Source organism: Grampus griseus (genome assembly GCF_964374135.1).
Source record: "Grampus griseus genome assembly, chromosome: 2".
Taxonomy (NCBI): domain Eukaryota; kingdom Metazoa; phylum Chordata; class Mammalia; order Artiodactyla; family Delphinidae; genus Grampus; species Grampus griseus.
The window spans coordinates 99,205,015-99,217,874 of record NC_139018.1 but is presented as its reverse complement, the minus strand read 5'-3'; the positions used below and the strand labels follow the sequence as shown (position 1 = coordinate 99,217,874).

At 38.2% G+C, this 12,860-nt stretch overlaps 1 protein-coding gene across 1 annotated transcript in view; it reads left to right on the top strand.

The window, feature by feature from the left end:
• PRTG (protogenin) overlaps window positions 1–12,860 on the top strand; it is a gene marked incomplete at both ends in the record, with an annotated part of 128,126 nt that overhangs the window by 106,045 nt on the left and 9,221 nt on the right. Inside the window, 4 exons of the mRNA XM_082648982.1 lie at window positions 2,636–2,731; window positions 3,773–3,959; window positions 4,647–4,774; window positions 7,885–8,055. Coding sequence (XP_082505108.1) covers window positions 2,636–2,731; window positions 3,773–3,959; window positions 4,647–4,774; window positions 7,885–8,055 — 582 coding nt within the window. The remainder of the gene's footprint in view (window positions 1–2,635; window positions 2,732–3,772; window positions 3,960–4,646; window positions 4,775–7,884; window positions 8,056–12,860) is intronic.

The window sequence follows — 12,860 nt, the reverse complement described above, 5'->3', positions numbered from 1 at the left end:
CAGCTTTCTACGAGAGTTTGCTGTATCTGTGTCTGGTTCCCTGAGAATGTGAGTTACTTTGGGCAAATTCTGTTTCATTCTTCCTTTTCTGTATCTCCTAATTCCTGGTGTAACACCTCATCACACTCAGGAGGCTTTCCTAAAAGTACTCTTCTAATTGAATAGAGACAGAATAAAGAAATATGTCTGAAGAACTTCTGCAGAGATCCAGTTGAATTTCATTTATACCCATTCAGAAGGAGTATTTGAAATACGGAACTCAGGATTCAGTTGACTAATGAGTTCAGCAATAAGAGGAAAGAAAGAAGAAAACAGATTCAAATGAAGTAGCTATTGTTCTGAACAGAAACCTTTTGAATCTTAGAATTGCAGTGTTGAATGTTAGAAATCATTTCAGTGATGAAATTCAAATGTGGTTATGTGTTCCTGATAATTACTTTATAAATTGAAAATATTTCTATGTTAAAATTCATTATAAGGAGACATACTTGCTGTGACAAAGGCACATGTATTTGTGTAAATTTAAAGGCCCTGTACTTTGTCAGAGAAATAGCCACAAGTTCCCGGTTCAGCTTTGTATGCCATTGGACATGCTACTAACACCTTTTTACCACAGTTTATCAAATGGGAATAACATATATCTTACAGGGTTTTGTGATGCTCAAATGAGATAATGTATCTAAAAAACATTTTCTATAAGACGGTCAAATGTTGTTAGTCTTTCCATCTTTCTATCTAGAAAATGCAGAAATGTTCTAAGTTGTATAAATTTTTCTTCTTGTGTAATTTTGTCAAAACAGATAGAAATAAAAATTTTATATTTTAGGACATCCTTTTAATGCATTTTAATATTAAATATTAAAATACATCAGTTTCAAAAATATTTATACAAATTCTTAAATTACATTAGAGAATTTAATAAACTTTACATCTTGTTTTTGGATATTAAATGTTTGAATTCAATCTAGAATTATTATATTGTTGTAAGGGTTTTTTTTCACATTTGATATATCTATTAAGGATGATTGCTTTCCTTTGTGAAATTCCCTTGGATTTATTTATGTGTTTGTTTTTTTATTATTTAGAGAAGTATAATATAGAAACGCATTAAAATTAGAAATAGACTTAGCGTATGATCCAGCAATCCCACTTCTGAGTATATCTCAAAAGGAAATGAGATCAGTACATCAGAGAGCTATCTGCACCTCCATAGTCATTGCATTATTCACAGTAGACAAGGTGTGAAAACAACCTAAATGCCTGTTAACAGGTGAATGGATAAAGAAAATGGGGCATATATATAATGGAATGTTATTCAACTTTTAAAAAGAGGGAAATCCTGCCATTTGCACAACATAAATGAACCTAGAGGACATTATGCCAAGTGAGATAAGCCAGAAAGACAAATACTACATGATCTCATTTATATATGGAATCTAAAATAGTTAAACTCATAGAAGCAGAAAGTAGAATGGTGGTTGCCAGGAGTGGGGGAAATGGGGAGATGGGTACAAAGTTTCAGTTATGCAAGGTGAGTAAGTTCTGGAGATCTGATGTACAGCATGACTATAGTTATCAAAGCTGTATTGTATACTTGAAATTTACTAAGTGTGTAGATCTTAAATGTTTTCACCACACATATACACACACACAAATGGTAACTAGTGAAGTGATGGGTCTTCTGATTCACTTGATTGTAGTGATCATTTCACAGTGTATGCCTATACCAAACATCAAGTTATATACCTTAAATATATACAAGCTTTATTTGTCAACCATACCTTAATGAAGCTGTGGGGAGAAAAAAGGAATACATTGTTTCTGAATAGTTTTATTTTTGCCCTAAGCAAGTATTACTTTATAGTTAAATGTTATCATAAACACTTACATTTAAATGTATTTATATCATTAAACTTCTTGAATATCTTCTAAAGTATATTATTTAAAATTGTAACCACTTAATTCCTCAAAAACCTGAAAAAAATTTTTGTTTTAATATGTATGGGATGGACTTTAGTTTCTGTATTGTGTTAGTTAATGAACACCAGTAGAGGGAGCTCCACCTCCTCTTTCTTGATAAATTTAGCTCTCAACTGAAAATGTCTGTTTGTGGAAAAGGGCACGCGGTGAAATAAACTTAAATAATACGTGGTTATAAACATTTTCAAAGGTACTAAAGAATGACAACTGTAATTCTTCTTACCTTTTAGGGGGAAAACAATCTCAGTTTGATTTCCATGCTTTTAAGTTAACTACCCTCAAATAACTAAACAGAAAACTTCTATGTAGCATAACCACTTGTAAGGAATCCATCAGGCAGCCCAAGCCTTTTAAAATCAAGAATCTATGTCTGGTCAGTTGAGGAAGAGGAGGAAGAACAGTGGTGGTAATGTTATTGTTTGAAATAAGGTTAAATAAAATAAAATTTTATCAATTGGTAGATAGTCACAATAGCAATGTCATAATAAGGCGAACTGCTGAGTCACTGTGTAGAACAAGGAGAGAGAAAATTTTCATTTTACTTAGAGCTCTTATGCATTCAGAAGGTTTTTAAACCAAAATCTAGAAAGGCTGTAGAACCTTTGTTCCTATCTAGAGGGCTGGGCCTAATTATTACCTGTTGGTTTCTTTATAGACCCGAGAAGAAAATATCATGTGAGATTGCTGGCTTACAACAACATAGAAGATGGCTACCAGGCAGATCAAACAGTCAGTACTCCAGGATGCGTGTGTAAGTAAGAGTTACAGTAGCTTGTTTCACAGTGTTCGACTCATACTCTTTTTTCCTCTACTTCCTTCTTTAAATTTAAGTCTCATCACTACTTGGATACCTTGGTGGTTTTATTACTTTCATATCCTCCAGGATACCTAACGTAGTATCTTGAACAAGTACGTACTCAGTAAATATTTAAGTGAGATGTATTTAATTATAAGAACCTATTTTAGTTTTGCAAGGAAGAGACCATTAGAAATTTAACTGTGGGGACTCCCCTGGTGGTGCAGTGGTTAAGAATCTGCCTGCCAATGCAGGGGACAGAGGTTTGAGCCCTGGTATGGGGAGATCCCACGTGCCATGGAGCATCCAAGCCCATGCACCACAACTACTGAGCCTGTGCTCTAGAGCTCACGAGCCACAGCTACTCAGCCTGCGTGCCACAACTACTGAAGCCCACGCACCTAGAGCCCATGCTCTGCAACAAGAAAAGCCACCACAATGAGAAGCCCGTGCACCGCAACAAAGAGTAGCCCCCGCTTGCCGCAACTAGAGAAAGCCCACATGCAGCAGTGAAGACCCAACGCAGCAAAAATAAATTAATTAATTAAATAAAATTTTTTTAAAAAAGAAATTTAACTGGGAAAATAACCCTGAATACCTACAGATACTAAGTTTTCTTTTATCTCCTTTAACCTTGAGGCTAATTATTTCATTCCAGTTGCTATTCAGTTTTATTGCTGCCGAGAGCTGTTTGGTTTTATTGCTACTAAAGAGGATGTCAGTCTAGTTTTAAGTCTACTGCTGGCTTTCTGAATGTCTTCGGCTGGTAGCTTGACTTCTCTGTGCTTCTGTCTTACATTCTAAGTATTGATAATATTTGATTCCTTATCTAACTTACGGAAGAGTCACTCAGGTTTGAATGATACATCTCTAGACCACTATGAACCTCTGGTGGAAGAAAGACCTAAAGGGTGGGGTGTTATGATTTTACCATTTTACCACTTTCTACATTAAATGTTACGCCATGTGGTAAATTAACATTGTCTTTTTCAATAGCTGTTCGTGATCGCATGGTTCCTCCTCCACCACCACCCCACCATCTCTATGCGAAGGCTAACACCTCATCTTCCATCTTCCTGCACTGGAGGAGGCCTGCGTTCACCACTGCACAAATAATTAACTACACCATCCGCTGTAACCCTGTTGGCCTGCAGAATGCTTCTTTGGTTTTATACCTTCAAACGTATGTAGCTTCTATTAATGGTTGTTTTCTTTGCTCTCCTCCCCACTCACACTTCCTTCTTTACTATCTTGGGCCAACTTGGGCTTCAGCTGTAAGCATTTGTCTCAGAACTTATCTTACTTATGTCAGGGCAGGGGATTTTGCATCTTTACCATAATCAGTTCTGAAAACCGCATTTATTTTGAAATTTAATTTTCATAAATGATTTTTTTGTTATTGTTTCCCCAGCCTCGTGCAACAAGATTAGACAAGAAACTATCAATATGATGACTTTCAAGTAGCTAAACTTAGCATATTTAAAGAAGGAAACAAGTCAATTTTCATGCTGGCATCAAAAAATAAAGCTAGTTATTCTGTTTGCTAGGTTATAGTTAGAAAGATGCCCATCATTATACTTTAAAAGAGTGATTTGACTTAACAGTATTTCAGAAGAAATCCCTTTGATTTGGGACATTTCTGTATTGTTAATTTCCTAGTTTCCTCTCAGAGAGGCAGTTTTTAGGCTTATTTCTATAATATCCAATGTAGCATTTTAATAATCAAATTAGATTGCTTTTTAATCTAAAAATTTTTTTTAAAGGAAATGAGGGAGGTAATAAATAACAGTAACCTGTATTGATTGGAAATACTGACAATCTTTTAGAAACAATGTGCTACCAGCATTAACTACTTTATTACTCATTATAGATCAGAAACTCACATGTTGGTTCAAGGTCTAGAACCAAACACCAAATATGAATTTGCTGTTCGACTGCATGTGGATCAACTTTCCAGTCCCTGGAGCCCCGTTGTCTACCACTCTACACTTCCAGAAGGTAAAGAAAGCAGCTCCCCTGTGGGTTTTATCTGGGTTTTATCTATGTATTATACACACACACACACACACACACACACACACACACACACACACACAGACATCACTTTGAAGAAGGTACTACCCTGATTGCCACCTACCAGTCTACGTGTATGTATTTATTTTGTTTCTTAACTTTTGAAGTTTCTTTTCCTTTATTACAGTAAAAATATTTTTCCTCTCAATGTATTGCATAAGCAAGTGGGCTTAAATTTAGGGTCTCTTTAGGGGGTGCTACATTTTCTAAGAACAGGTGTGCTGTGCAAGGCTGCACCCAAGTAATTTAAAATGGAAGAAAGTGGGTAACATATTTAATGACGTTAGGAGCCCACATTAGAATCTAACGTGAGCAGTAGCTTGATTCTGTGCATAGTGCAGTATAGATGATACCGGATTGAGCACCAATTCTGTAGCTTACCAATGGCAGTTGCTAAAATATTCCATGTCTCTAAACCTGCATTTCCTTTCTTTAAAAACTAATTTTTATTGGAGTATAGTTGCTTTACAGTGTTGTTAGTTTCTGCTGTACAGCAAAGTGAATCAGCTGTATGTATACGTATATCCCCTCTTTCTTGGATTTCCTTCCCATTTAGGTCACCACGGAGCACTGAGTAGAGTTCCCTGTGCTATACAGTAGGTTCTCATTAGTTATCTACTCTATACATAGTATCAATAGTGTATGTATGTTGGTCCCCATCTCCTAATTCATCCAACTCCCCCCCACTCCTGGTATCCATACATTTGTTCTCTACATCTGTGTCTCTATTTCTGCTTTGCAAGTAAGTTCATCTGTATCATTTTTTTAGATTCAATATATAAGCGATATTTGTTTTTCTTTCTGACTTACTTCACTCTGTATGACAGTCTCTAGGTCCATCCACATCTTTGCAAATGGCACAATTTCATTCCTTTAAATAGCTGAGTAATATTCCATTGTGTATATATACCACATCTTCTTTATCCATTCCTCTGTTGATGGACATTTAGGTTGCTTCCATGTCCTGGCTATTGTAAACAATGCTGCAGTGAACATTGTGGTGCATGTATCTGTTTGAGTTATGGTTTTCTCCAGGTATATGCCCAGGAGTGGGATTGCTGGGTCATATGGTAGTTCTATTTTTAGTTTTTTAAGGAACCTCCATACTGTTCTCCGTAGTGGCTATGTCAATTTACATTCCCACCAACAGTGCAAGAGGGTTCCCTTTTCTCCACACCGTCTCCAGCATTTATTGTTTGTAGATTTTTTGAATATGGCCATTCTGACCAGTTTGAGGTGATAACCTCATTGTAGTTTTGATTTGCACTTCTCTAATAATTAGCAATGTTGAGCATTTTTTCATGTGCCTCTTGGCCATCCATATGTCTTCTTTGGAGGAATGTGTATTTAGTTCTTCTGCCCATTTTTTGATTGGGTTGTGTTTTTTTTTGTTTTTGTTTTTTTGATATTGAGCTGCATGAGCTGTTTGTATACTTTGGATATTAATCCCTTGTCAGTTACCTTGTTTGCAAATATCTTCTCCCATTCTGAGGGTTGTCTTTTCGTCTTGTTTATGGTTTCCTGTGCTGTGCAAAAGCTTTTAAGTTTAATTAGGTCCCATTTGTTTATTTTTGTTTTCATTTTCATTACTCTAGGAGATGGGTCAAAAAAGATCTCGCTGCAATTTATGTCAAAGAGTGTTCTGCCTATGTTATCCTCTAAGAGTTTGATAGTGTATGGCCTTACATTTAGGTCTTTAATCCATTTTGAGTTTATTTTTGTGTTTAGGTGTTAGGGAGTGTTCTAATTTCATTCTTTTATATGTAGCTGTCCAGTTTTCCCAGCTCCACTTCTTAAAGAGACTGTTCTCCATTGTATATTCTTGCCTCCTTTGTCATAGATTAGGTGAACATAGGTGTGTGGGTTTATCTCTGGGCTTTCTATCTTGTTCCATTGATTTATATTTCCATTTTTATGCCAGTACCATGCTGTCTTAATTACTGTAGCTTTGTAGTATAGTCTGAAGTCAGGGAACCTGATTCCTCCAGCTCCATTTTTCTTTCTCAAGATCAGTTTGGCTATTTGGGGTCTTTTGTGTTTCCATACAAATTGTAAAATTTTTTGTTGTAATTCTGTGAAATATGCCATTGGTAATTTGATAGGGATTGCATTGAATCTGTGGATTGCTTTGGGTAGTATAGTCATTTTCACAGTATTAATTCTTCCAATCCAAGAACACGGTATATCTCTCCATGCATTTCCTTCTCTCTAGAATGATGGTGAAGGTGTAGATTGCAGCTCTATTTTAATGATGCTGAGAGAAAACAAAGGATACTTATTTAAGTGAGCATTGGGCTGTTTTGCTATGGTTTTGGCAATATTCCATATGTGAGGTAGTGCCCAAAACGAGCTCTTCACACCTTTAGCTCATATTGAACATGGGCTCCACTAAAATCCCAGGACTTCACTACCTTTCGTAAATATAAGGTATTAGTCTAAGGTAGATATAAGGTAAAGATAGATAAGATATAAGGTAAAGGTAGATAAGATATAAGGTAAGGTAGGTATAAGGTAAAGTCTGTTCTATAAACTCACTGATTCACAACGGTTTGGTGAGTAACTGAATGTTTCAGTCTCAGGAGTATTTTTTGAGTGGCTTCCTAGATCAGATTAAATATACATTCTATGCATTTTAGTAAGAAATGTAGTTTAGCTTCAGTACCTAATAGAGTGAGTAATGCACAGGTGCCCTGGTGGAACTGTAAACCTTTCTAGTTGTCCATGTGGCAAAACAATGTAAAGAGCCCTAAAAATGCTGACAACCTTTGACTTAGTAGTTCCTCATCTAGGAATCTACCACCTCCTTTGTATATTTTAAATGTTTTAAACATTATAAAAATGAAATGAGTTTTCAGATAAAGAAGAGAAAAATCGTATTTTGATATTGTCACTAATGAGCTGTAAAAGCTGTGATTTTGAGATGTTTTTATAGTAGTTTCTAGTTTTTTAAACTCTTATCTGTGCCTGTCCAGGTATTTGAGTACTTAATGACCATTTTCTCCTAATAATACAATATTTTCTACATGTGTGCACAGCACCAGCAGGCCCACCAGTTGGAGTGAAAGTGACATTGATAGAGGATGACACTGCCCTGGTTTCTTGGAAACCTCCTGATGGCCCAGAGACGGTTGTGACGCGCTACACTATCTTGTATGCATCCAGGAAGGCCTGGATTGCAGGAGAGTGGCAGGTCCTACACCGAGAAGGTATATATGATCATAATTTACCGAAGGGCATGAAAAGTAAGGTTATTAATGATAAGGAAACAAAGGGAAAGAGGGATCTAGAGTTTGTTTTGAATTTATGTTTATGAAGTAACAAATGATTAAGAATTTTAGTTTTGTTCAAAGGACATTGGGAAGCCATCAACATACTTTAAGCATGAGCCTGATTTCACACTTCAGAAAAATCACTCTGAGTATTGTGAATAGAAGAGGTTTGGTAGAGGAGGAGTAGGGGTAAGAATAATGCAAGGAGACTAGGAAGTAATTGTTGCAGTCCAGGAAAGAGAATGATAAGCCCGGGTTAGGGTGGCAAGGAGTGAGATGTAAAGAAGAGGGTGGTTGAAAGACAGTAAGGAGGTAAAATTAACAGAACTTGGTCACTAAGGGAGGGAGAGAGAAGGTAAGGAAGTAAGAATTGTTATAGATAATTACTAGATTTCCAGCGGTTGTGTATCTTGCACTGGAGTAGCAAACACTGGAGAAAGACCTGGTTTAATGGAGAAGACCTTTGTACAGCTACTAAAACGGTCCACATTCAAATAAATTGACCCATATGAATACTAGGGTCCACTTAAGTACAGGGAAAAGCTGCTTAGGGCTTAGGAACACTGAATTTAAATTGTTTAATACCAATTTTATTTTGGCTGAGAAAAACTGTATTCTAGAATTTAACATTCTTACTTCATGCTGTTATAATATGCCCTTTTTAAATTTTGGAATCTTTCATTTGGACCGGTCTCATATGCCAGTGTTTGGATGGACCATCACATAAACAGTATAATTTCATGATTTTGATACTTCTTTTAACTTCTTATTGAATTATAGTTGATTTTGATACTTTTTAAATTCAGACATACATGCTAAGAACTGTTTTCCAGGCAATTAAAAGCTTAAGAAGGATTTTGAGAAGGAAATTTGTTTTCCAGCTACATATTCTAAACACTTTACAGTGCCAGGCACTTCCACATACATTTTACCTTTTAAGGGGAATATTCACCCAATTAAGAGAATACACTTTAAGGTCACTTATGTGGATGTAATCAATGTAACACTTCTGTAGTTGTAAAATAAACAAATGGTAACAGAAGCTGGAGTTTTGATAGTTGCATATTCATATTTTTCATTAAGCGGGTGCCCCACTAAGTAATGATTTCCTAGTCGCTGAACAGCCTGGAAAGTAATAATAAGTACCTCCCAGCAATACAATTTTGTGTTTTATCCATTATCTACTGCTCTCTAACAAACCACTCTAAAACTCAGCCATTTTATTTTCTCACACTCTCTGAGTCAGCAGTTTGGAGTGGGATCAGCAGGGCAGTTCTTCTTTTGGTGTCTCCTGAGGTCACTCATGAGGCTCTGATCATCTCAGGGTTTCAACAGGGTGTGGGTGGCATAAAAACAGTGGGAGAATTCCAAAATCCGGGAGAGAGGAAAGAAGCCCCACATACAAAGCTTTGCAGACCTCTGCCTGATTCACATTTGCTAACATCCCACTGGCAAAACGAATCATGTAGGCAAGCCCAGACTTAGTGTGGGAAGAGACTGCCCACAGGTATGGAGAGATGGAAGCATAATTTATGCAGGGCTATTCATCTTACAGTCTGCCACAATATTCTTAAAATATATAATTCAGTTTTCATTAATTAATTCCAAAATGATTCATTGACACAACATTTGACCAAGTGACTAACCTGATTTAATGAGTGTTATATAAGTACTTATAAAAGAATTTTGATCTCATGAGCACATACTTCCTTTGGCTCTTCATTTGTACCTGCCTAAAAAGAAACAGTATTTAGTTTTGGTTCTTTTTAATGCATTCATTTGTCAGTTTCAGACAAGGCCCAGAAAACAACATTTTTGCCTCATTGATGGCCCAATAGCAAAATGAATTGTAATTAGTTTTTACTTCTGTATAAGCCTTCCTAACTATATAATAAAGCATAGGGGGAAAATTCTATTTTTGCCATTATGCTGCTTGTGTAAATTTAAGAAACATTATCAGTGAAAAGCTTTTGTCTCTTGTTAAATGTAGGGAACCTTTTTCATAGCTAATGCTAGTAATTCATAGAGAACAAAATAAACAATATAAGTAAAAAGCAATTGAGTTTACTTTTTTCAGAGAGAAAAATGTAAAGAGTTTGAGGGGGCTTCCCTGGTGGTGCAGTGGTTAGGAGTCCCCCTGCCAATGCAGGGGACGTGGGTTCGAGCCCTGGTCCGGGAGGATCCCACATGCCACAGAGCATCTAAGCCCGTGCGCCACAACTACTGAGCCTGAGCTCTAGAGCCCACGAGCCACATCTACTGAGCCCCTGTGCTGCAACTACTGAAGCCCACATGCCTAGAGCCCATGCTCTGCAACAAGAGAAACCACCGCAGTGAGAAGCCCGTACACCACAATTAAGAGTAGCCCCCGCTCACTGCAACTAGAGAAAGCCCACACGCAGCAAAGAAGACCCAACACAGCCAAAAAAATAAATAAATAAAATAAATAAATTTTAAAAAAAATAGGGGAAAGAATAAAGTGATGGAGGTAGCGGGGTAAGTTCTTTTGAAAGAAATGACATCTGAGCAGAGACATATGGATATCTGGGGGAAGTGCAAAGGCCCTGAGACAGAAGTGCGCTTGGCATTTTAGAGGAACAACAAGATGGCCAGGGTGGCTAGACAGAGTGAGGGGAAATGGGAAATGAGGTGGGGAGGTTGCCAAGGGAAGATCTGGTAGGCCAGACTTCCTGGACCACGGATTTTTTTCTAAGAGGGATGGAAGACATTGATCTGATTTACATTTTGAAAGGATTACTTTGGCAACCCCCTAACAGCCTACCTGAAAAATTGACTATAAGGAAGTAAGAGCAGAAATTGGGAAACCACTTACTTTTTTAGTTCTTCTTTTTCTTAAAGTATATTTTATTTTATTATTTATTTTTGGCCACGCCATGGGGCATGTGGGATCTTAGTTCCCCGACCAAGGATCGAACCCATGCCCCTCACATTGAGAGCATGGAGTCTTAACCACTGGACCTCCAGGGAAGTCCCTGGGAAACCATTTAATTCGCAGGTGTCTGTGTGAGAGCTAATGGCAGTTTGGACAGGGATAATAACAAGGAAGGTAATAAGAAGCTATGAGAACATAATTTGAAGGAATAGTCTACTCGATTTGCCACAGATTGATGTGGGGTATAAGAAAAAAAAGAAACAAAATTGGTGGGGGAAATCAAAAGTTTGATTTTGAACATGTTACATTTGAGATGCCTCTTGGATGTCCAAGTAGAGAGGTTGAATAAGCGGTGGGAGGGTTAAGTTCATGGGAGAGGTATGGACTAGTGGTATAACTTAGAAGTCATCAGTATGTAGATGAAGTTAAGACTGGAATTGAAAAAACAAAATCACTTAGTATGGACAGAAGAGAGAAAGGTATGAGACTGCATACTGGGACTTTTCTCCAACCGTAAAATCTTACGCTTTGCTTTTTTAAAAATAAATTTATTTATTTAATTTTTGCCTGCGTTGGGTCTTCGTTGCTGCACGTGGGCTTTCTCTAGTTGTGATGAGCGGGGGCTACTCTTAATTGTGGTGTATGGGCTTCTCACTGCGGTGCTTTCTCTTGTTGCAGACAGTGGTCTCTAGGCATGCAGGCTTCAGTAGTTGTGGCACATGGGCTCAGTAGTTGTGGCCCACGGGCTCTAGAGCTCAGGCTCAGTAGTTATGGCTCACTGGCTTAGTTGCTCCACAGCATGTGGCATCTTCCCGGACCAGGGCTTGAACCCGTGTCCCCTGCATTGATGGGCGGATTCTTAACCACTGCGCCACCAGGGAAGCCCCCAGAGTCTAATATATTCTGAGAGGTTTTTTGTTTGTTTTTCTTTTTAGCATGAAACAGTGTTTTATTTTATAGGTTAAAAGCATTTGTGGGCTTCCCTGGTGGCGCAGTGGTTGGGAGTCCGCCTGCCAATGCAGGGGACGCGGGTTCGTGCCCCGGTCTGGGAGGATCCCGCATGCTGTGGAGCGGCTGGGCCCGTGAGCCATGGCCGCTGGGCCTGCGCGTCCGGAGCCTGTGCTCCGCAACGGGAGAGGCCACAGCAGTGAGAAGCCCGCGAACCGGAAAAAAAAAAAAGCATTTGTAAGATTTGATAAATCTTTACTGAGTAGTTTATAAGTCAAGGTGCTCCAGAGAAAGAGAACCAGTAGTATTTGCATGTGTGTGTGTGTGTATGTATGTACAGATAGGTAGGTAGGTAGGTAGAGTGGGAGAGAGAGAGATTGAGATTGAAGGAACTGGGGCTGCTAAATCTGAAATTTGCAGAGCTGGTCAGCAGGCTAGAAATTCTGACAGGAGTTGATGTTGAAGTCTTGAGTCTGGAGGCAGAATTCTTTCCTTTTCGGGGGTACTCAGTGTTTTTCTTAAGGCTTTAAACTGATTCGATGAGGCCCACCTGTATTATGGAGGGTAATTTGTTTTACTCAGTCTACTGGTTTAAACATTAATTTCATCTTAAAAAAGAAAACTTCACAGCCATATCTAGACTGGTGTTTGAGCTAGCAACTGGACACTATAGCCTGGCCACGTTGATATCTAAAACTGACCAGCATAAGTACCCATTAGGCACTAAGCATTGCTCTGGACAGTGGGGACACAGCAGTGAACTAAAGAGAGGAGGTCCCTGAGCCCGTGAAGCTTGTGTTCTTGTAAAAGTCTGAATGTCATTTCCAGGGTGAGTTGGGGGTGGGAGGGGCAGGCAGAGGAGGAGCTGGGGAGGTTGGGGTCTGGGAAGCCAGAGAAGAGA